Below are 25,304 nucleotides of genomic sequence, written 5' to 3'. Positions count from 1 at the left end.
CTCAACACACAAGTTAATAAAGAAAACATCACTAGAATTTTTTTACTATAGGCAAACAACATAGGGCAAAGCTTCATATTTTCAACACCTTCATCCAGTGCTGTCAAGGCTAAAATCTTTCAGCTCCTTCCATGGCAGTTTTCTAGAGCTACAGGACTCCATGGAAGCATGGAAAACTCAGGTGATCAAGGCGTTTTATAGATAAAAAAGTCCCAGTAAGACAGTTACTCCTTCTTTTTACATAATTCAGACAATTTGTCTTAAGTAAAAGGTTTCAAATTAACTTTCAAAACTGAGGCTGGTACTTTGATGAGGCCTAAGAGTTATCTTTATGGAGTACCATGTCAGAAACATGAAGATCTGACTTGCCCTTACTGGCAAGCAGAAGTTCTGCTAGTAAAAAGGCAGTCTTCAAGGGATAAGGGACACAACTACATTATCTAGAGGAACACTGTGCCTATTAGTACTATACTGACATCCTAGAATAGCTTTTGTTGTATCTTACACTGCTATATCAAAACAACTACCTATGTAACAACGTGCAATTCCACCTCTAACCTCAGTCATGAAGAATATCTCAAGATAGTTAAAAAGAATTTATCCTCGTATGGCTCTGATTTCTGAACATTGAGGCCAATCTTGCCTTTCATTTCTTCGAAAATTCTCAGATTGTCTTCACTTACTTCAAGAGTTCCCAAAACTCCTTTCAACAGCATCTTGCTGTGACATGGAAAGGTATTACATTCTTCTCAGCTAAACTGCCCTAGCTGGACCAAGCCATTAAAGCCTCAAACAAAAAGAAAAATTCCTCTTTACTTTAACTCAAAGTGTTTAGTTCAGAGCAGTTGTGTAAGATACAGGTCTGCTAGCACAAGAATGACTCCAGACTACAGTGAGCTTTCTGAACCACCTTGAGTAGGAAGGTGCCTTCTTATTTGACAGACTTTATCTATGCTCTGTACAAGAACTCTGCCAAGCAGACAACTCAGACACACAGAAGTCAGTCTCAAAGTAAATCTTTTCCTCAAACTGGTAGAAAGACAAGCTTCAGAATTGCAAGAGCAAACCCATTTTATCTCAGCCAAACAAGTCTGTGACAACAGATGCTTCTACTCAAAGATGGGAAGCTCATATAGAATGTCTGAGAGCTCAGGGCATGTGATCTCTGCAAGGGATCAGAGCCATTTGCCTAGTGTTGAAAACAGTCATTCCCACAGTCCAAATGCTGACAGACAGCTTCATAAACATGCACTTCTTCTACAAATAGTATGGACTTCAGACACTTCCCCTGTCAGAAGACCACTTCATTTTGTGTATTCATCACTGAACTGTATCAATGACTTGGTACCTACCAGTCAGCCAAAATTCAGGCCAGACGCTCCTTCATTTTTTTCCAACAAGAGGCAAAATGCAGCTTTCCACACATCTCATTGCTAACAAGAATCTTCAGCTGAGTGAGGGGAGAGGTTCTGTGTCAATGACAGTCCTACCACATGATCAGATTATTTTGGTACTTGCACCAGATGGATTCCTGGATTACTTCTTTATTCTGCACAATGCAATGTCATGAATTACAGCCGGGTTCTACCTCTAAGTCTTTTATACCTAGCAGCCCTGATACTAGCCAAATCCAGTGGTCTTGCTGCTGACTAACTGCTAGAGCAATAAACAGTTTCTGCTACAGTCCCTATCATTCTGATTCACGGCAGGGGGAGGGGATGCCTAAAATAGACTGACTTACTAACCAAAGTGGGGAAAGTATTTTGTTGTGGTATTGTAATATCAGAAATATGCTAATCTCTTTTACCGTGTCATTAGATTACTGGCCATCCCAGAACTGACCAGAACTTTCCTGCAGTTCTCTAAAAATCCAGTTATACCTGGCCATCTGATTTTAACATGCACAGCTGCTAATACCCATTTAGAATCCAAGGCATACATTTTTCCTAGTTTATAAGTCATTATTTCTCTAAAGCTCCACTGTACTACAAACAGTAAGTCTGGCACACATATCTTCTGAGTACAGCCAATATCGGGGCAGCTGTAACAATTTGGTAAAAATTATGTCTCTAGCAAGCATGAAAAGGTTCAGTGTGACTATCTCCACGTGCAGGGGTGAACCCTATCCATCAAGTGTCTTTTAACCCATCTCTTGGCCAAATGTTTCATTGTCATTGGAACACTCTATACTCATCAATGTGACAAGGATTACTCACTGCCTTACCCTAGGAGTTGGATGAAATTGAAGCTAGGATCAATTGCTACTTCATGTTTTCATGTTGCTTCTCGTTTTTCTGATTTCTGTAGAATCTGTGACTCGGGAAAGGTAGGCCAGGCCAATACTGCCTCGTAGGGGAAGGAGAGCTGACTCAAAAGATGTAGCGAATGCTGGTCTGTGGGAATAGGATGGCATACTTACAGTGCCACACAGACCTTCAGCTGATAGCCGTCATAACTGCAGGTGGGTAGATCAAAGACTCTTGCAGCCATGGATGTTTAGAAGAAAAAAAAAGAAGAAAAAAAAAAAGGGGGGGGGGGTTCAGGGAGGGGAGGCGAAAACACTGCTAAGCTTTGGCAGACTTTTTTACCTCCCTGGGAAGTACAAATCAACAGAAAGTTGGTATGACTCTAATAAGGACTGGTGGCCAAAACAATCTTTTGTATGTGTGAGACATAAGAAGCAAGAATCAACTTGGACAACCATTTGAAAGAAGTAAACAATTAACAGAAAATCCCGGGTAACATTAGTTAGCAGGAAGTGGTGCTTTCTGAATGGAGTAAAAGTAGCAGAGTGTCTTAAATCACCTAGATAACACTAAGTTTAAAAATCCACTTTAGACTCCAGAAGCCTTGGAGCTGTGTACTTTCATCTACTGTCTAGTTTGGTATATTCTAGAACATTCAAAAACATTAACTAAGCTAAATACAAATTTGAATCCATTAGTCATGTAACACAATAAAAGAGGTACATTAATGCTGAAGAATACATAGATAACATGGTCAGAATTTGCAGACTGAAAAAGCTCCGTTAATGCATTTCTATTTTTGAATGATGTACCCATGGACCATAGACCCAATACAAATGAGGGCTCCCTCAAACAGGCAAAATTCAGAATTTCTGTCATTCTTGAGCTATATTATCCTCCTGTGAATAATACCTTGAGCTATTCTTTGAGTAGTTAAAAATGTATAGCTATCATTAGAGCCAGACTAGACAGTTTTCCTTTTCATGAAATAGCTCTAACTATGTTAGTGGTTGCTTCTCTAATTCTAAAATTTCAATAATGATGGGAAAAATTGCACTGAACAGAGTTACGAAAATTGTAAGTAACAACAAATCAGTATATGTATTTGATTATGAAGCCTGTTTCCTTCTATTCCTACTTGTATGGCAACATTTATTTTTTTTTCCTACAAAACAAATGTTGAGACAACATTTCTCTCAGACAGACCTGTGGTCACATGAGCTTGTGCTGGTTTTGGCTGGGATAGAGTTAACTTTCTTCATAGTTTGGATTTGTGATGAATACACTGTTGATAACACACTAGTGTTTTAGTTATTGCTGAGAACAATGCTTATACAGCACCAAGGCCTTTTTTGGGGTCTTGCACTCCCCCACCAGCGAGTAGGCTGGAGGCATGCAAGAAGCTGGGAGGGGACACAGCTGGGACAGCTGACCCCAACTGACCAAAGGAATATTCAATACCATACGACATCATGCTCAGCATATAAAGCTGGGGGAAAGAAAGAAGGGTGGCGGGGGAGATGTTCAGAATTATAGCACTTGCCTGCCCAAATAACCATTAGGTGTGATGAAGGTCTGCTTTCCTGGAAGTGGCTAAGCATCTGCCTGCTGATGAGAAGTAGCAAATGTATTCCTCACTTTGCTTTGCTTGCACACACAGATTTTGCTTTACCTATTAAACTGTTTTTTACTCAAGCCATGAGCTTTCTGACCCTTCCAATTCTCTCCCCCATCCCACTACAGGGGAGTGAGCGAGCGGCTGTGTGGCGCTGAGCTGCCTGCTGGGGTTAAACTGTGACAGAGCTACAGTGCTCAGCTGAACACAGCTCCTGTCTCTGACCATTGCCTATTTTTGTTTGTTTTTAATGAATCCTTTTTAATATCAGTGAGTTCTTGCTTGGATTAAGCCTCTTAATGCAATTTATTAAAAATAGATTTCTGCATCAATTTGGGTATTACATGTCTACTTCAATAGGAAAAAAGCATGATGAAACCAGTATTCACTGTCCTATTCATAAACAGGCTCACGAACCAGGAACTTGCCTCTCGTGTAGTATAATATTAAATCAAAAGGAGAAAAAAAGAAAGTGGTACAATGGATGTGAATAGAATAATTTTGAAATATACAGGGGGCTATTTATGCATGTTTACCAAATTTCTGTATATGTAAGTAATACAACTGGAGTGCTGAGTAATTTCAGGAGATTAGTGATAAATGGGTGCAAGTTGATTATTCAAGATAAAGCTGAGGCTCATTATCCTCAGCTGGTCATTAATCCCCATGAAATGACTGGTATTGAGATAGTAATTACTATTATAATGAAAATGGGAAAAAAACCCATGACATTTTTCTTATGAAGCTGTCTCAGCCTCTAAAGAATTCATGTTTCTCTCATCACCCAATCAAGCTGCTTGAATCATTTTTAACCCTTTATACAGTTTATTAATCCTACTATAAGTTTCGCGTCATTGACTCACTTAAGCTTTGGTTTCCCATCATATATTCCTGGAATTTTACAGGGCACAGCAAGGGGCAACAGTAATGGGAAAGACAGACAATGCATAGAAATCCCCCAAAACCATAAAATAAATGAAAATATATTTTCAGAATGTTTCCTTTATGAAGTGTGCTCCACAATGAGGTAGAAGACTGCATTATTATGCTATGTGCTATCTAGCTGTTTATTTTGCATTTAATAGTGCTTTTAGCAATAGCACACATGTTCCATGTCATTGCATAGCAGCTGTAAATTCTTTTTTCCAAAACAGAATTTACTTTGCAGCCTTACAACACATGGAACTGATACTGTCAAGTCAACTCGGTCAGAAAGCATGAAGAAATTTGGCCCTAAAATGAAAAAAAAAAAACCTCTTCAAGAATTTGCAACTTCAAAAATTAAGTTTGTGGTGTTCTGATATGACTTCAGAGGACTTTTGAGCCTTGGAGTTCTTCCCCCAGCCCAACCCCCCCCCCACACACACACACACACATTTCTATTAGAAAAACTAGAAACTTACTATGGGCAGAAGGGAAAGCAATTCGTTTCCTGCTAGAAACACCATCATTCTGTTTCCACTGTGAAAGACCCACACATGCTGCAGTATTACAACTTCACATCTTAGAAACTGAAAAACTCAAATGAAACTAAAAGCTTTTACAATAAGCTAAGGAAGTTAAAAAATAGGTGTATTGTTGTAATAAATTTGTTGTTAAAGCAAACCAAATACAGATATTTAATTGCTCCTAGTACTTTTTCCGAAAGCTTTTCTGTGAACACTTTTCTAAGCAGGGGATGCCAGGAAAGATACCAGATGTACCGAGTTTCTGCTGGAAAATTTGCAGTTGCTTCTGAAATGTTTCACTGTGTATAAAAGAGATGAAGTAGAGCAAGGCTCAAAATATTCTTAGGCAAGAATGGCTGACAGAAAGTTGCTCTGAGGGCTGCAAAGCAAATTCTGCGTGGTGGAATAAACAAAATAGTGACAGACAATGATAAGCGACTCACAATGCAGTCTGGGAGACTGATTTGTCTTTCTAGCTTGCTTAAGCTGTTTGGAGAATTTCAGGCAAAACCTAATGATGCATGTCTGCTAACCAAATGATTCATTCAATACTGGACAGCTATTGAAACTGGACTGTTTGGCTATTTGAGGAGAGTGTGAGAAGAAATAAAAATTGTTTCAGTTCTGAATGGCATTGTGCACAGCATACTTTAGAAAACATTTGAAACAGAGACATGTTTTTGACAGCCAAGGCCAAAGCATGGTTTGTCAATTTTCTGGGAGAGAAGGAAAAATAGTAAATTACTTGGGAGTAGAACCCTGTCTGGAAAAGAAGTATCATAACAGTGACACAGGAACCAAACATAATTATGTATCACAGCAGGTAATAAGATTCAAAAGCATAGTGAAAAATCAAGTTGCTGGTGACAGGCCAACAACCGGGTCGCAGTATGGCTATTTTGTACCTGGCCAGCTAAAGCCAGGACATGCTCCAGTGACACATGCAGTAGAGTGGGTCAAAGTCTACAACAGCTGTTACGTGCACACATTAACAATTTTCAGCAAGAAGAAAAAAAAAATCAAATCTAAACAACATACATTTAAATTTCTAAGGAGATTCATATCTATAAAGAGATTTCACTCCAGCACTCCAGTTCTTTCAGCCACTCTAAAACCAGTTTTGTCGTTGCTACAAGTCCCAAGAGCAAAGCACAAATCAGCACTGACTGTGGATAACATCAGTGCTGCTGAAGAAGCTTCATGACTCAGGGGAAACACAATGTGACTTCCAATTTCCCTGTGCTCCTGGGAAAATCAAATACATACCACATCCACCAATGTGAAGAAGGATGCTGAGCATCCACTAGCCTTCTCCAGACTTTATGTGTGGAAATGCACTGCTTGCACTTCCCCTGTTTCCTTCTGCAGGATAAACATAGCACAGAGAAGAACACTTTATACTACACTGTCATCCCGTGTGGCTCTGAAGAATATTCCCTTATCTCTCCTTTAAAATAGAATTTAAAAAAATGTAGAAAAATAGCTTCAGAGTCTATAGAACTACTCTAGGGAATTCCAGAACAGCAGAAAAATAAGTAGTCCTGAATAAATCAGGAAAACCAGAATGTTAATTACTTTATCGTTGTTAAGTCTCATGTATTTCTGTGACATTCCTATATTACTCATTGAAAGTACTAGCCTATCTGCCTGCAAACCTTAAATATCCTTTACATTACAGCAATTATATTTACAGCAATAGGACACAAGGAAATGGAATGAAACTGCACTAGGGGAAGTTCAGACTGGACATTAGGAAAAGGCTCTTCACTGAGAGAGTGGTCAGTCACTGGAACAGACCCCCCAGGGAAGTGGTCACAGCATCAGGCTTGTCAGAGTTCAAGGGGCATCTGGACAATGCTCTTAGTCACATAGTTTAGTTTTAAGTAGTCCTGTGAGGAGCAGGGAATTGGACTCGATGATCCTCATGGGTCCCTTCAACTTGAGGTATTCTATGACTCTATGATTTCCATTAATAGAGACCTTATTTTTATAGCAGTTTGTGTACTCAAGTCCATATTCAGCACACACCTGCTTCGCTACAGTTAGTTGCAGTAAGATGCTTTTTGCCAGTCTTTTTGTGAGATAAATGCCTATACATTTCTAATAAGCCTTGCTAGATCTTGATGTTGAAAATGAAAGCTTTTTTTCTTTTTCTTATTTTTTTCATAAATTGTGTGGTGATGTACAAAAAATATAAAATCTTGGGAGCTTGTGATTAGGACAAAAATTAAAATACTTAAACCCACTTATAAACAAATTTGTTAGACCTCATGGTTGCACAAGGGATCTATAAACATGATTCAAGTAGACCCTGAAGGCTTAAAGAGTGAATTCTTATTTTACTTTGGGAGTGCTGAATCATGATTTTTCGATACTTACAGCTGGCAGCTGCAAGACATTTGTAAGCTGGAATTCCATTTTAATGAGTAGCCTATAAAAATATTCAGACTAACATTTGAAATGTTTCAAGCTAGAGTCAAGCCATATCAAAAGGTCTGCACAGCTAATAAATAACTGAAAAATACTACTGAGGCACCAGGAACTATAAATTCTGAAAACCTCTTAGTATCTTTATTAGGGGGAGTCAGGGTGGGTGTATGTTTCTTCATTTGGTTTAGAAAACCTAACTGCAGTCTCCTAGGCTTTTAAATGTTGATTAATGCAAAGACAAGGAACAGACTTAGTTGATGGAAGTAGTGAACTTTTTTTGCACTTTAGAATATCTGAGATGATAAATAACAGGCTAGCAGGTAAAAAGAATGAGAAATGTTAAGCTTATATTTTTCATGTATTTTCTTTCTTGTGTTCCTCAAAGGTTTCCTGCAGGAATGATATACTACCTCCAGTACAAGGCATTTGCCTAGTTTCAAAGACCATTAATTTTTTTTTTCATCCCCTGCACTTCTGGGCTAGCAACCATTTATTCTGCTTGTTGTGTAGTACTCAAAATATTTTAATAAATACGTCAGTTTCATCCTTTCAACCCTGTAATGGTAGAGCATTATATTAAAATACACTTCTATTTAACAGAAACTTCTGTTCAGCTGTGGTTTTATATGGGAAAAAAGTGAGGATATTGCTGCCAAACTTGTACCACTCTTATCGTCTGAGTGAATAGATGTGGTCAAAAAAATCTGATTAGATTATATGTCCCACGTACATTTCTTCCAGTCCATGCAACCACGTATTATAATAAACCATGTATTGCACTAAGTTTAAAGTGAAATTGCAATCATATAAACAGGCAGATGATACATTTGGTTTTAGCACATCATAATTAACTTTTTCTTTTTAAATTGAAGACTCACCCGTTAGACAAGAAATTGTAATAACCACTTTCCTCCAGAACGTCTTCAATTAGAGTCTACAAGATACAAGAAATTCATTTCAGCAAATTATCTTTATTAAAAGTAATAAATTAATACATATAGGTATATTTACAGCTTACCTGCAACTGTTCATACGTCATCCCTTCTGCTATGTCAGAAGTGCCAACAATACCTGAAAGTAAAGGCAAGCAATGTTATCCTACTGGATTTTAGGTTTATGCTTATCAGTTTCTTAGTAATTCCACTACATATATAATGACAAGATAGATGCTTGATTATCAGCAGCTTATTCCATTGACCACAATGACCACCTGCAAAGGTGAGGGGGCATCTTATGGCATGCTGTGATGTTATCACGTTATGGAAGAGATCTACCTGATGGAAAATATTTTAAATACTTAATGTAACAGAACACAGCAATGCAACTTTCTTATTCTTCGCCACTTTCCACTATAAATTGTAAGGACACACAGCCAGCAGCAATCTGTGAGGACAAACGTATTCTTTGCAGGTGAAGAGATGCAAAAATTGCAGATATTTAGCATACAAAAAAATTGCATTGTTGACTCCAGGACCAAAATAAAGCTCATATTTAAATTATTTGTTAGGGACTCATTTCCTACTCAAATCACACTTGACACCTAGTGTTATTTTTGGGTTTTGCAATAAGCTGTGGAACTGATACGCTAGTTTCAGCAAAAAGGCCAGCAAAACCAAAGTCTCTCACCCTACTTTCTGCCACCACAGTTTTTAATGTAACTATGTCTTCTAGTCCATGGATTGTGACATAGCTTTTCTTGTATTTTGAAGAATGGAAATGGCATAAATGCCAAAATACAGGCTGTACACTTCCCTTAAGTCCATTGCACAGAGGGGCACACGATGAAATAAGTCTCTGAACGAGGAATTTGGTTCCTCACCCTGGATGATGCCAGTGATGGTAGCTTTGATTAAAGATGGAGTTCATTATTTGTCATACTGAGTGTATCACTAGTCCAAAGTACATGTGACACTATCTATTCTCTGAAGTATTTATATATTTACATCACTAGATGTGGTATAGCACAGAGCATTTCTCTCCTCAGGTTTGTAGGACTTGATCTAGCCAGGTAATTAAATCATCCCAGTATAACTGTTTCAAATATGACAGAAGAACAACATAGGGTTTAAATAGAGTTTGCTTAAAAAATCACATTGAAGGACAGGTAAATCCTAAATTTGACATTTTCAGTTACAAACACTTCTATTGATTTGCATGGATGAACCCATGTGTTATTTACATCTCTGATATTTCTTTATAATGCCAAAGTATACTCTCTTAAATTAGCAGAATGTTCCATCAGCAGAAAACTGCTTATCTTACCCAGAATTAAACAAAAAGAAACAAACCAGCAAAAAAAAAAACCCTGATAATGAAAATCAGTATAGTCAACATTACTGTCTTTAAAGACAGATTTTAGAGCAGCAATTCCTTCTGCTTTGTTAACATTAGAAATATATATAGACATATATATAGAAATAACATTATTAGAAATATATATGCCACTACAGAGTTTTTGTTGCTTTCTTTACCTTTTCTGTCATCCGGAAGCAACATATTTCCACCTGAAGAGAGAAGTGGCCAATCTGCTGTGAAGAAGGTGGGCTCAATCAATTCAGGAGAACCTTGCAGCAGCTGGAGAAGAACAGAAATAAAGGGCAGGGGGTGTGGGGAGCAAAGGACACCTGAAACCTCCATCCTTCCCATATTCCAAAAATTCAGACTTCCGTGAGGCATTTTACCCTTTCCTATGTTTCCCAGAACAATCAGAAGTCAGAGGATATTTCAATACTTTTTAGATTAATGAAAATGTGAACACAATTATGAATGTCCTACCTTCTTCTCTCTAGAAACACTGTCTGAACATTGAAAGCTGTCAATCTGCACTTAGTATAAAGCAATGAGTTCTTTAGATTATCTGAATAAAACATCATAAACTATACATTTGTGTGAAGATAAACAGGGAAGTGTATTCCCTTGAACATAGGACAGAAACAGCTGCTGACTCCGGTTTTCAAAACTGGGGCTTCAAGTGAAATTGTTAGTCCATATTCAAGTGATATAATTCACATTAGAGGGATCTCAGCACTTCTGAAACCTGAAATAAGTTCAGCTACTTGATTATGTGAACAAGGATACTAACATAAAACTTAAAAACACATAGTTTTGGAAGTATCTACTGGTAACAACTCTGACATGAAAATTTCTTTATGGGTAGGAGAGAAATTCCAATTATGCATTCCTGCAGCATGTTAACACTTTTAAAGTCACAGAAACTGAAGAATATCTGTTCTTGGAAGACCTTTACCCCCATCACTGAGCAGTGGAGGAATCTTTCTGCCTGTTATTCTAATTAGCTTTTCTAATTCAGGGTAGTTAAAAACCCATGATTTTTAAACTTCGCAGAAATTGCACAACCTTATATCAACACTTGCTGGAAGAATTGCTGTAGAACATAATTCTTTTCTCTGTTTAGGTATTTCCTATTACCTCCATATGATATCCATGTTTACCCAGCATACTTATGGTGATGATTTTGGTAAAATATGTACCATTTATTCACTGATGCTTATCAATTTTCCATTCTTTATAACTGCACTTTTTGTTGTTGCTTTCTTTTAATAGTTTCTATAACCATTTCCTTCAAGGTAGAAATGCCCAGAATTCCATTCAGCATTTCAAACATCTTCAATTTACTACCATTTACTTTTTAAATACTGTATTTATTCCATCTTCTTTGGGTTTAAATCCAATAGTTTTGAAGCTAACTGAATTTTACAGTTGATAACTTATATAAATTTATAAATAAATATGTTACTTTATTTCTGGGCATTTGAAAATTAGGTTAATTTTATAACAAACACTGCCTTTTTCTTAGCATAATTTTGGGCATCCTTTTCTGAAAACATCAGCTTAATACACAATTAGCAAATATTTCCTTAGATTTAATGTTATAGCTGAAATACAGGAATTGTTTAATGTAAATGCCAGCTTGATTTATAGGACAGCAAACTGATAAGAAACCAATGGCTCAGAGAGATGCATCTTTAACTATCTTTCAAATCTACTACCACTGTAAACACTAAGTAGCCACCTTCCATAGACCTCAAGCATCTCAGACTATTACAGAAGTACAGGAAGGATTTAGTATTTGGGGTCAGTTCATTCCATAGCAAACAATGGCTTAGAAGATTCCACAATCCGTGCAAGCAGGTGACAATCGAATTAGGTTACACATGAATTTGTATGATAATCATCTTTGATTATGATTCATATATGATAAGAATCATATATCAATGATTCTTAATGATAAGAAATCATCTTTGTCATCAGATTTTAGATACAGTAACATACCTAGTAAGTGCTTTGTCGTCAATTCAAAAATTAAATATCTTAGCTTCACAGTCTCCCACAGTACACAGATGCTGGGGATATAATTTTCAGATCCTCTGCTGACTACAGTTTTCTCAGGAGATTTTGAAGGAACTTTTAGAAATTCTGACATTAGTTGTTAGCTCTTTGTTGGAGACTATCCAGCATGTAATTGGAAAACATGCAGGCATGGTTCTTTAGTCATGTCATTCTTGCAAATCTGCAGTATTTTTAAACTGGTGACACTAAACTGTTGCTGACATACTATGCAACAACAGGACAAGGTATGCTATATTCAAGACACTCTGGGACAGTGCTTTCTTAAAATTCATAGTTTCAGTAGGAATACATTCCAAAACATAAATAATATTGGGAAACTAATAACAAATTAAGAAGTACTTACATAAATTAGGAGCTTACATAACATCTATGAGCCTTTGCCACAAAAAAGTTACATTTTCCTTCCTCTTCTGTTTTTGAGCTATGATAACATGAAGTCTGGTTTTGCATATTAGCAGCTAGCAGGTCCTTTCTATTTACAAAAAAACATTCTAATAATCTGACACCAACTTGACACCAATCTGTAGAAAATGCTTACTCAAGAAGCCTCCATATTTTTGAAGGAAAGAATAGCTAGACAATAGCTAAATTCTATTTTAGCTATATTCTAAATATTTCCTTTTAAGAATGGAATCTTACAGCCATATTTGTGTTATATTACTATAGCTTAGTTCAAATAGAAGAAGAGACAAAGTCGACCACAGGTAATTGGAGTACTAAACCTTTTTCATTTCTGATTTCAGATTACAAGGGTTGCTCTGCTGACCAAAAAGTGACTTCTTGAATCTCTCAATGATTCTCCTTTTCAAGTTGCACTGCAAAGCTGGAGGAAGCTACATGAAACAAAGAAACAGACATTTTCACCACTCAGTTACACTGCCATAAAGATGACCTAATCAACAGTACTGTTACTGAAAAAAGTAGCTACGCTGCAAAAAGAAACAATTGTATTTAACCGCATGGTGACAAACAATGGTACTTGATTTAATGATGTATTATATGCTCCTTAGTTTGCCTGTTCTGTTAGGCTTGGCATATCATATAACTCAGTCCCTCTAGCCTTGAAGGTTAAAGGTCATTATAAGAAGCCTAATACAGGGAATAGTGCATTTGCCTCCCTGATCAAAGTGCCGGTACTTGGGACATTTTTCTACAGATTAAACCCATAGAACATGAGACTAGATTTCATGTCAGCTATCATGAGTCATACCAGCTGAAATTAATAGAACTTCAAGAAGCTTAGACCTTCATACAATATGTGTGTAACAGCTTCAACAGGCTCTTTCAGGGTCCTTATATACATCATCAATACAATTCAGAATGTCTCTTCTGCTAGCAGCTTCCTGTGGGAGGTAATTTACATTTCACTTCCCTAAAAGCAAACCAGATTTTGTATACTTTTTCTCCTGTATTTTTTTGGTTGAAAAAATACATATCTTTCCAGTATATTTACAAAAGAAAAGCACAAATCATACTTTATTGTGTTTTAAATTTTTCAGTAGAGGGTTCAAAGGAAGTCTCTTCCTTTGCTCTTTTAAGATTTTAAAATCATTACCGGTAAATGTAAAACTTCAGCTGTTGGTCACAGCAATGACACCAACCCAGTCTGATGACAATTCTATGGTATGTACTACACTTTTGGATCTCCTATGCTGTTTCTGTACAGTAGCTTATACTCTCAGACAGTGTTGTAAAACTATGATTTTCTACCATTTAGTATACACTTCTAATTGCATCTTTGATGTAAATTCACAGTGCTGCTCCACTGAACTCAGGAAGCTTTTTGACTACTCGAGGAAGGTTTGCCCACTAATGATTCACATTCAAACACTGTCACAGAACACATTACAAAGACTTTTTTCCCACAGGAACAAATTCCTGCTCTTAGACAGCTATATGTCTGGAACAACTATACTGGTCTCACAGGAGTCCTGATTTGCTCTGACAAACCAGGGATCAAGGTTACATCCTAAGCATAAAAGACTTTATCAGACAGCTGCTTGCATGCAGGTTTTTGTTAGATAGATATCACTCCCTTTTCATGCAGACATTTTCATGTCAGATGTTGAATGTTCCTTAGCCTGTAAGTAAGTAAAAAAATGATGCCTTAGGAAAGGCCTGAAAGATATTCTATAGACTACACGTCACTGCAATGGACTCGGTGCAGTTAAAGTACCATGGGCATACTGGGATATTCTGAAGCAAAAGTGGTAAAGAGCAAGTCCACTGCTTGAGAAACTCAGAGTAGCCCTCAGGCCCTAGTGTTCAATTTTAGCTTTTGTTTTAATGAAATTGGATGTTGGATCAGGGTAAAAAAAAAAAAAAAAAAAAAGCCCAAGGATTTACATAATGCTTTTTTAAACGCTTTCTCTTACATTGTTTTCCAGAGATTGCTCTGCTTTTGTTCCCATGGAAACTGGATTGGGAACAGCTGGCAGCCAAGAACTAACAGTCAAGAACTCTCCCATGTAAACCTCAGTTTAGAATTGTCAGCTGAAATATGTAACAGAGTTTTAGAAAACAGCTATGTAATACAAAAAATATTCTACCTTAGATTTGTAAGAACTAAACAAGCACAGGAGAAGCCCATAGCACACAGTGAACAAGTACAGGTGTGGATCCTGATTTCTCTGCCTTCCCATTCTGAAACCAACTGACACCAACAGCCATCAAAGCTGTTACTACTGCTTCAGTGGTCAGTTCTGACCAAGTCTTTCAGTTGCTGTTAGTTCTTAGTTATTGGGCATCCACGTGATGATAACTTGCATAAATTATTAGGCCACCTGAGAAAACCTTCAACACAGAGGACAGGTTCACTGTTCATCTTGGACATACTCCTAACACAGAACATAAAGATTGAACTGCCTCATTTCTGCTAGCAGGGGAAGGAGATAATTTCCAATTATTTTAAATAGCAATTATTTACTTTGTCTCTGATAATTTATTTCCTGTATTACCTGTTTGCAGAAGCTTGACAGTTAAAAAAACAAACAAACAACAACAAAAAAACATGTAAAGACATGTAAAACACACCCACATCCAGTTATACCATTCTGTTCTAAACAAAACCAAGTAAATTTGGTTCAGCAATCTCAAATCCCCTAAAGGTGATAAGACATCATTTTTCAAATATAAACACTTCATTTTGGAAAATAAAAATATGTTTATTTAATAATAACAAATTTTGCAAGTAACTGAATGGCAGCCATCTTTCTGGAGAATAAGTTTTCTGTCACATTTTTAGTTGAGAGTTCAATGCAGATTTATATGAGCTCCATTTTTGCTTTGGAAGCAGCATGAAATATCTTCAACTCTCTCTCACTATGAAACATTTGAACTTCATTGTAAAATACGTCTTAAGTTTGAAAAAGACCTGACATTTCAAAATATTTAACATATTCAGGATTTGAACTATTGCACTAGAAATCCCAAGAAATTATTACTATTTATTGATAATAAAAAATACTACTTAGACATTATTTAGAAATTATTGCTATAGAGGAAAGCATTTTATGTACTCTCAATGTCAGTGTACCATATTAAGTCACTTGAAATATTCATATTGCTGGCATGACAGAATGCTGTAAAAATAATTTACTGTACAATCCATTTGTCTGAGGTGAGTCAATGAATTTTTTTTCACATGACTCAATTATTGCCATCCTCCACATACTAATATTCAAGGTTAGTCTTTATTTAAATGATATATTTTTAAAGAATCCTGCCATCTGCAAAAATGTCAAGTTCTGTTGTTTTTAAAGAACAGTGACTAAATTAGCAGCACTTTGCAGTACCATCATTTTGACAACAGCAAATAACTAAAGAGTATAGAATGTCAGAAGCAACAGTAATGCATACTTGAGTGATGAAGATAATTTTGTGCAGCTGAATAAGAATCTGCTGAACAGGGTCACTGATCTGACGCACCTTCCTTTGTGATACAGCAATTCCTGCCGATGCTGTAGATGACAAAAATAAAACCAAAAGGACAGTTCATTTGTTACCTTAATATATTAACAGCATAGACTGTTTAAAACCTGTAATTGTAATTATTAAGTTTTAATGACTTGTTTTTTCCAACAGTGTTGGGAACAAGAAAAAGATAATCTAAAAACTTAGAAGATCAGACAATGTAATTGATAACAGGTTTCAAAAGAAAATCCTTTCTCTGACTCACTTCTAAGTTATCCTAAGGGAAAAGAAGTATTAAAGTACCTCACTAATTGTAAAAGTTTTCCCACATTCATTCAAAAGGAAATTTAAAGATAAGCTAAACAAAATTTGCTTATTTTAACTGATTTTTTTTTTACATAGACTAACACTCATTATATTTATTTTTAATATATTTTGATGTTATGAAATTAATTTTCATCTTAGGTTAAGAATCACAACAAAATAGCTGATGTGGACCATTTGGAGAACAGATTTATTAAAATATATTGTCGTGTTGCCTTATAGTGATGTGTGGTGCTTTATCACAGCTACTTTTTGTTTCCAACATTTAGCAAGAGCATGTTCTCAGAGAAATCTCAAGAAAATGTGCAAGAAGCTATGTATCTCTTGGGTCTTCTTTACTTTGCATCAGAAAATTAATGGTTTCTGTTCTCTGTCATAAATTCCTCCTCACCAGAGATCACCCTATCTAAAGGATGTATTGATAGAGACTGTGGAAAGGAGCTTTCACTGGCATTCTCCATGATTGAAACTGACACCATCATAAAGTGTGTAAATGGCATTTTTCATTTTTGGAATAAAAGAACATCAATGCTAAACAAATAATAATGCTGTAAAAAAATTCTCTCTCCAAAAAGGAAAGAATACAGACAATTGCTCTGTATTACAGACTGTATATTGCTTTTGCTTGTAAATTCCATAAAAACAGTAGTGTTGACCTGTGAACATAAGGGAAAAGTGGGGGTTTAAAACTTTTAAACACAAAGCTAATTAAATATTGATAGAAAAACACATGAGGTTAAGCAAACTACAAAATGAGTTTGTGCCAACCGGAAAATACTAAAACAGATACAGTTCCCATGTACTAGCATGTAACGATGAGCTACGCCCATACAGGAGTATATATACACTATATATAATGAAAATTTCACCTCCCTCACCCCTGCCATATTATACGGGATATAAAGTTGGCCTGTCTGAAGAAAAAGAAAACACTAAACAAATTTAGGAATTAAATATTTTATCAATTTTGAAAAGCATTGTGTCTCTTAATGTATCTCCACATTGTTTCTATAAGCATTAACATTTCAAGTAGACTTGTACACTAGATAGAAGACAAAATGTTCACTGACAAATTACTAAGAGATGATGAAGTTGGAGATTCACAGGAAGAAAATATTGACGCTTTGAGAAAATAATGTTGCTATAAGTTGTTTCTAATATTTTCTTCTAAAACAGATATTCAAAACCCCTTTTTTTTAAAAAAAAAAAACACTATATTTCACCATTTCCTTTAGCTATTACCTAACAACAGGCACAACAGATATGCACACCCAAATCCACAAACAGTGCACACAGTTTTATATTTTAGTGCCAACTATTTTATTTGGTATCCAAATGTGATCTTTGCTAAAAAGCAACCATCATGCCCGATGAGAATGACACTACATTTTGTAGCACAAACTCTGAAGTAAAGAGCAGAGTCAGTTTGGAATTAAAAGGAAAAACATTACTTTAGAATTAAGAATATTGTAGTACTTCAAACACTTAGGGTTCCTCATACAATTTTTGTTGATTTTATTTAGATAAGTGTGAATTAATTACCATGACGAGGAGCAAGAAAGCTGAGGTTTTCTTATCTTATGAAAATAGTGACTAATTGTAAACCTGTTTCTCTTCCTCTAAAGCAAATCCATGTACATAACATACTTTTCATAGACAAAAGTACTGGAAAGGAAGTCATGCATGAATAGAAGCTGGGCTTTTCTGGCAGCAAAATAAACTTCACACAATAATTTTAACCTGTTCATTTACTTCTATGTGTAAAAATCAGATTTTAAAAAAAATAATCTCAGTGATGTGAAAGTGTTTAGTTCTTGGGATCAAGAATTGAAAACAAAAGCTGAAAGTGGAAGTTTATTTCCCCCACTGAACTACTGTTTGGGACTTAACTACAAACAGCCAATAAATCAGATATGGTCTTGGTAATCCAGAATTTGAAATAGATATACTTGTCCGCTGAGGTACATTTTTTTCTTGTAGTACAAGTAGCTTGGTGATTAAAAGACTGTCCTCTTTTCCTGAAGCAAAACTGCCCTAATTTACCAGCTAGTAATATCAAATATCTATGTGATTTGTTTCCTGCCATACTCAATGAGATACTTGAAAAACACTAGCCAAAGACAGCATGATAAAAAACAAAACCTAATTCACTTTACCTAAATGTTACTCATTACTTAATATTTACAAAGCACAGTAAACTCAGTACTAATTTGTGGACATCATACCTAAAACATTGACCATATTTTGTTGACTAAAAAGCATTATGAACTTAGCTATTGAACTAAAATAAAACACAATAGGTTTCTGGGGTTCCATGGAATAATTTTAATTCTAGCCATAAGAAACAATAAAGAAATAACTGCTGATCAAGCTTTAGGTAATTCAATAGAATTAAAACATAGCAGTAAATGTCATGTATTCTACAAACTTTGCGGATTTACAAAATATAATTCAGATCTTAAACATAACAATTAAACAGAACAGCTTGATTCTGATTTACCTAGTGCTTCTCTATCATGCTTTGCCTGCTGAGGAAGAGTATAGAGCCAAAACTAAAGCAGATTCTTGAATTTTTAGTCCTTAGTTATGATTTTTAAACTCTTCATCTAATTTAAGTCATACACACGGTCAGACTCAGAGATTAAATAAAAGTTTATCAGCAGACCACACTATAAAACACTTAAGTGTATCACTAAAGAACATAAGTTAACAAAATTAGCTTTCCAAGTTGAGTATTAGATCTGGAAGCTAAGCAAAGAGCACAGGTCCAAGTACTGAACTTTAGCCAGCAGTCCTGTATCTCTCAAATACAAATATTTCTAAACTACACTTCAGAAGCTAATTTAGATCCACATTCTAAAACTTCCTCATTCAAAAACACCTTGAGGATCATAACATCATATGTACATATTTACATCCACCTAAACTTTTTTTTTTCCCCCCAAAGCGATCTGGTATCAAGAATGAAAATTCTACCAAGAGGGAAGTGTAATCCAAATATCAAAATTAATTAACTGACAACTTAACTTTTTTTTTTTTTTCTTGTTGAATTTCTCTGACGGCTACTTTAACAAAAAGTAGAAGAGACATTCACAAACTGAAGTGCCTAGGGACCAACCAGATCTGGGCTGCACTCTCACAGAAAATGTCATTCTCTATCACAGAGACACAAATTGCTAATAGGATCAGGAAGATAATGACATCAATGCTGTTGTCAGATTTTTTTGTGACAATGCCTTTTGGCAGATGGGTTGAGAGGCAAGTGAAATTCAGTTCAACAGTTTTTCCCTAAGTCTCCTCTAAATAATCTATAAGAGGAAAAGAACTCTGGCATTTTCCCTGCGCCATTTAAGGAAGAATTTAGGTTGGTCTTTCTGCTCAAGTGGAAGCAACACTGCAGTAATCTAAAATATCATACACCACGAGAACAATGTTGATTTTGTCTCATTTTCACCTCTCCAACTGTTTCAACACTGCTATATTCAATCCCAAAACAAATAGTGTGGTCTTGCCATTACAACCTAGGAATCTTCAGGTTTTGCTAGGATGCTGATAAAAACTTTACGTCCTTGACATGTTACCTTTCTCACTGCTCCCTGTTCTGTGGTATTTGACCTCTCCTTTGCTGTCAGTGGCTTGTATTATAACACAAAGGCAAAAAATGAGTGCCTTTTCTTTTGTAGGTCTTCTCAGAATATATTTTTTTCTTAATAAAAATATGCTTAAAATAATATCAGCAAACAGAAAGGACTGAGTAGGACATAGCATGGACTCCCCTGTTATTCAGTGTGTAAAGCTTTTTCTCTTTTCTAGTGTGACAGCAACAATATGACTTAGTAGTCTTGGAGGACCAGATGTAATGTCAGCTTGTAGTGTCTATGTGCTTCAAAGGCAGCTAGACACCCAATATCCAGCCAGGAACTTTAGGAGTTCCCATAAAATCCACATACTCCAAACCACTCCACAATTACATTTTTTTTTAATACAGAAGTATAGCATTTTGAGGGGGATGAGGGCACGTGTGTGTGAATAGGCTGCTGAGGACTTGATCAAAACTTGTAAGAGTTTTACCCAAAAGGAAAACATTGCTGACAAAAGATACTGGATTTGCTCTAATTACCCACAGGAGTGAAAATATTGACGAAGGCTAAAGTGTTTGTCTGAAGATCACTATAGCTCTGACACATTATGGCTGGATAGTGGGTTTGAACTATTGGTATTAAGTGGACAGCAAATTTTGATTTGTATGCATAAGTAAAATTCCTAATACAATTTTTATATCAAAAAACTGTGAAACAGACATTTGTATAGATAAAACGTACTTTTTTTATGAAGATCAATATTTCAACAGCTCAAAATAATTTTCCTTTGAATATTATTTAATTCAGACAATATGCATTCTGAAATCACAGCAGATTACAGTATGTGAAGCTTCTCCGTAAGAAAGAAAAGTATCTCAAATAGAAAAATGTTTCATCAACGATACATTGGTATGTTCTTTTCATAGGAGAAATTGCCTTCAGCCACTGCATTCAGCAGAAGTTTAGACAGGATAATGACCATTAAAATGAGGTATTACCGATTTACTATTGGAATTTGTATTTTTAAAAAATTCCTTAAGGATATTTCAGATAACATATTTGCACCTGAAATGTAATTATCTTCTTTTATAACATTTAAAAATATAATTACTAGATAATACCAGGATTTTTCATATTGCAAAGAGCTACAGCTGGAAAACTATAAAACTGCCACCCTGTCATGAACGAATCCTCTGTTTTCTTAGTGTGGGTCCTGTGCATGAGTGGAGGCACTCTCAAGAGGATATCAACAGGCAGTAAAGCTGGAGAAATGTAAAAGGACGCACTCTATATGCATAAGGAGAATAAGTTTTACAAACTTGGAAATCATTAGGTTTAAGTGAAGTTAAAGTTTGATTTTGTTGCAAGCTCAATATTACCTGGTCGCAGTCTTGATCCTGGACCTTCAATATAATCTCTATTATTATTAAAAAACAAAACAGGTAGTTTTAATTGCATTTGGCATCAATAACTGTAGAGAAAATATCAGTACCACCTGACTCCTTCTTATGTTTCCTCTAAAGGAAATCTGTCCACAATTGCTAGTTTTTAACTGTGCATTTATAAGGCACATAAAGGCCTTACTCTATGTGTCCAAAATAGCATGACTTCTACTAAATAAAAGTTAGACTTCATTCCTTTCCCTGATCAGTTTTTAGCCTGGAAAGTACAAATACAGTAAACAGGATTTTAATATTTAAAATGCAATAATCCACTAGATTATATATTGGTTTGCATTTGTATATGTTTAAGGACATTTCAATTAACCCATTCTATGGATGGAACACATAAAAAAATTAAGTAATTATTGTCTAGTGCATAAAAAGAGGAGTAATAATGTATACAGTACTAGTAAAGTGGGGGAAAAAAATAATATTACATCACCAGGACAGGGATACCTCAATGTCAGAAATACAGATCCAGATGTTTCAATGCTAGCTTGTGCTCTAAACTCTATAGAAACACTGTCCCAGCCTGCAGATCCCACTAGCTGAGATAAGCAACAGCAAATGGATACAGACAGATGGGGAACTGAAGGAACCAATATGAAGTCCTGATGGCTGGCAGCCTCAACAGCCCTAGCATGGCAAGAACTTGCATAGATTTTTTAGGCAGTGGGGAAAACTACAGCTTCAAGGACTAGTTATAAAGAAAGATAAGGAAACAGTTTTACTAATTTTTATGTGAGGGACAGAGACAAACGAAAAAAAAGCATGCTTGCTTCAACCCTCAAGCTTCAGGAGGCTGCCATTACTGGCTGTAGCAGGAGAAAGCCAGTGAGTGACAAGTGACAGACTGGATGGTGATACGAAAGCAAAAATAAAGTCTTGTGTTTGAAGTGATAGAGAAAGTACAACCAGTAAAGAGACACACAGGGAAGGTGGCAACGTTGAAGGTAGGGCTGTAGAAATGTTCCTTGCAGCAGTGTTCTGAACAGGCGTTTGAATGACTAGAATGCATGTACCAAAACAGAAAGGATGTTGCTCGCATAATAGCTTTATGAACCCAAGCAAGAGTTTTAGCAGCATACATTGATATGAAAGTTTATATATTAGAGGTGTCAGACAGAACACTAAAACTTATTCTGAATGCAAGGACTTTGAGAGATATGCAAGTTAAAGTGGATGCTCAGATGTCATTGGTGAGGATGGATGTTATTTCTGAGAATGATCAAAACCTGACTGAATGGATAGGACTTCAGGTACAGGCAAATTATGACATTCCTTTTAGTTATGTAGTACTCAACTGTATAGCCACATGGCCATGAAAAGATCTTACAGAGATGAGCAAAGATTTAGCATAGACAGAAGGAAATACATCTGGTGTATACAGCTAAATTCATGAATTGAAGCATGATTTTGCAGGTAGATGAGTAAGTAGACATTTGCACATGCAAAGACAAGATGCGGAAGAAAAGACAAGAGAATCAGTTATAAAACCGTGTGTAACATTCACAGTGAATCAAATAGATAAACTAGTATCCTCAACGATCTTTAAGAATAGTTTCAAAAGATAGGGAGAGAATTAGAAAAGCATAGAGTCAGAAGAGTCAGAAAAGCATCATTTGAAGAAGGCAAATATATCACCAATGGTAAATAGCAGATCAAGAAAATAAAGGAACTGTAACTTGGAAGAGGTCATTAAACAGCTTAGTTAAGAGTTGTTACAGCAATATTCCTTAAGTGAAAGTTGGATCAAACAGGGTCTGTAGAGAAACAAGGGACAGGAATCAATGCCATTATTATAAATACTTACCTAGTTAACTTAAAGGTAAGAGGATAAAATTGTTCAGGAGGCAGATAAAGCCAAGCGTGATTTTGAGGTTTTTGTCAGATGTGAAAGAAAAGCCGAAATGAAGAAACATAGAACAGAGTCTATGAATAAGAGTGGTGCCAAGGAGATCAGAAAAAATAATGGTTGGTCAAGAATGTGTTTAATGTATTTCTGAATAAATAACAAAAGAAAAAGCGAAGACCTTTAGAAGGAAAATGAGGATGGCCATGCCATATTCTGTTTCGGCTTGTTCCCTTTTTGAAAGAAATGAGGACTCCAGAATTCCAAAAATCTGTATCTACATTTATACAGAAGGTCTAGAAGAGTTCAAAGGGACAAGATATTACTCTACACCATCAAATGCACAAACACTTTTTTCTATGGAAAAAACAGCTGCTTAAACATGCAAACCAGAATTTGGCTAACCAACTAATGTCACTTTAAGCTAATGTAGCAAAAGTCCACTTTTAAAACTACCAGTTTAATGACAGCCCTTAAATTACTTACATAAAGCTTCTGCATGCAAACACCCTTTAACGATACCCTCAAGCAGACTGAGTGTCACAGGCAGAGATAAAATGAAGTTGCAATGATAAGTAAAGAAATGGTTCATGAGGGCAATCGTGCAACTGTTGCACTGTGAAATGACCAACTGGAATTGATCATAACAATGATCAATTATGTAATCTATATTAAAATCATAAACCATACCTACCTATTACAAGGTTGTCTTTCAGAAGGACTAAAACTTTGTTTAATTTTACCTGAAACAAATGTATAATTATTCTCTCTGCATTAAAAGAACTATATACATACTTGTTAATATTTTCTATTTTCCAGACATGATGTCAAAATAACTTTTAAAAAGCAGTGTTAAACATACTCCTAACCTCCATTTGACTATGGACTTGCTGTTTGATGTATCAAAGATTTGCTTGTGTCAGAACTAAAATCTCAGCCCTGCATAGTATTTTAATAAATACTTTCAGAATTTCACAGAAAATAAAAACGCATGCTGACTAGATGTCCACAGAGGATGTATCTGGATTTGTATTAAATTACTACAGTTAACTGCTACCACTGTGGCCACAACATTGTGTCTAGTCTGGATAAAAAACTAGAATATTTACCCATTTTCTCAGAGGTCCTTTGATGGGTTGTCTAAACCTTGTTCTAACAGAGTTTTATTGCTGCTATTCTATTAGATAACTATTCAAACTACTGTACATGTAATACCTTACTCCTTAAATAATCCCACTGATTTTGAGACCTTGAGTATGACCAGTTATTGGTCAAACATCCAATTAGCACTAAAACTGAACCCAAACATTTATGCCATTTATTGCATAGTGCCAAAAAACATGAAGAGAGAGGGGTAATGCTTGATGATATTGATTAATGCACTTGGAAAGCATTGTCTTAAAGCAAGTATTTGTCATAAGCACCTGCCTTAAAACATTCCTGTAAATCATTCCCTGATGATAATTTTGACATGAGACCACTCTCTCCTACAAATGGTATTTCATTTTGAATGGGGAATAAGCGTATTTTTAAATCAAAAGATATTTCAGCTAACTGAAGGTCTGATTGGAAAGATTAGGAAATTCTACAACAATTTTCCTGTACAATTAATGCATTTTAATATAACACCCTGCCTTTGTCTACAGGAGATGGGTTTTCCACACCAGTAACATCACAAGCATTACCATAAAACAAGAGCAGTGGAGTGTAATCGCTCAAACAGTAATTAAGAAAAAAATAAAATATTTTATGCCAAACTTACATTAGTTTTCCCATTGTTGGTCCTGTTACAGCAGTTATATTAGTTCTAGAGCAACAGTAGGGGGCTTTCAGAGAGCAAACATATTTCTGAGAGTCTTAAATATTTTGTATTCAAACATATTTTCTGTCACGCTCTGAAATACAGCACCTCTGTTTTTCCTGCTTCTTTGAGACCCTCTAAATTAAAAAAAAATCCTGAAGGAGGCTTACATCTGTCACACAGAATTCACTTTAAAACCTAAAGAAATGATACATCCTTTGGACAAATCTGTCTCCCTAAACAGAAGGCACACAGACTGAGAAAGAATTAAAGAAAAGGAAA

The 25,304-nt window shown here is 35.7% G+C and overlaps 1 protein-coding gene across 3 annotated transcripts in view; it reads right to left on the bottom strand.

Moving 5' to 3' along the window:
• The window catches only part of NEK10 (NIMA related kinase 10), a 116,099-nt gene that overhangs the window by 5,446 nt on the left and 85,349 nt on the right, over positions 1-25,304 (bottom strand). Inside the window, exons 29-35 of one of the 3 annotated variants that reach the window (XM_055710245.1) lie at positions 23,916-23,964; positions 21,307-21,344; positions 15,969-16,069; positions 12,833-12,943; positions 10,211-10,313; positions 8,758-8,810; positions 8,618-8,673 (exon numbers count right to left, since the gene is read on the bottom strand). In XM_055710245.1, the coding sequence (XP_055566220.1) occupies positions 8,618-8,673; positions 8,758-8,810; positions 10,211-10,313; positions 12,833-12,943; positions 15,969-16,069; positions 21,307-21,344; positions 23,916-23,964 (511 nt within the window). Of the gene's footprint in view, positions 1-8,617; positions 8,674-8,757; positions 8,811-10,210; positions 10,314-12,832; positions 12,944-15,968; positions 16,070-21,306; positions 21,345-23,915; positions 23,965-25,304 lie in introns of those variants that run through there. The other 2 variants (XM_055710246.1, XM_055710247.1) reach the window with 2 other exon arrangements.

The sequence above is a fragment of the Falco cherrug genome, chromosome 4 (genome assembly GCF_023634085.1).
Source record: "Falco cherrug isolate bFalChe1 chromosome 4, bFalChe1.pri, whole genome shotgun sequence".
Lineage (NCBI taxonomy): Eukaryota > Metazoa > Chordata > Aves > Falconiformes > Falconidae > Falco > Falco cherrug.
This window is presented reverse-complemented; position numbering and strand designations above follow the sequence as displayed.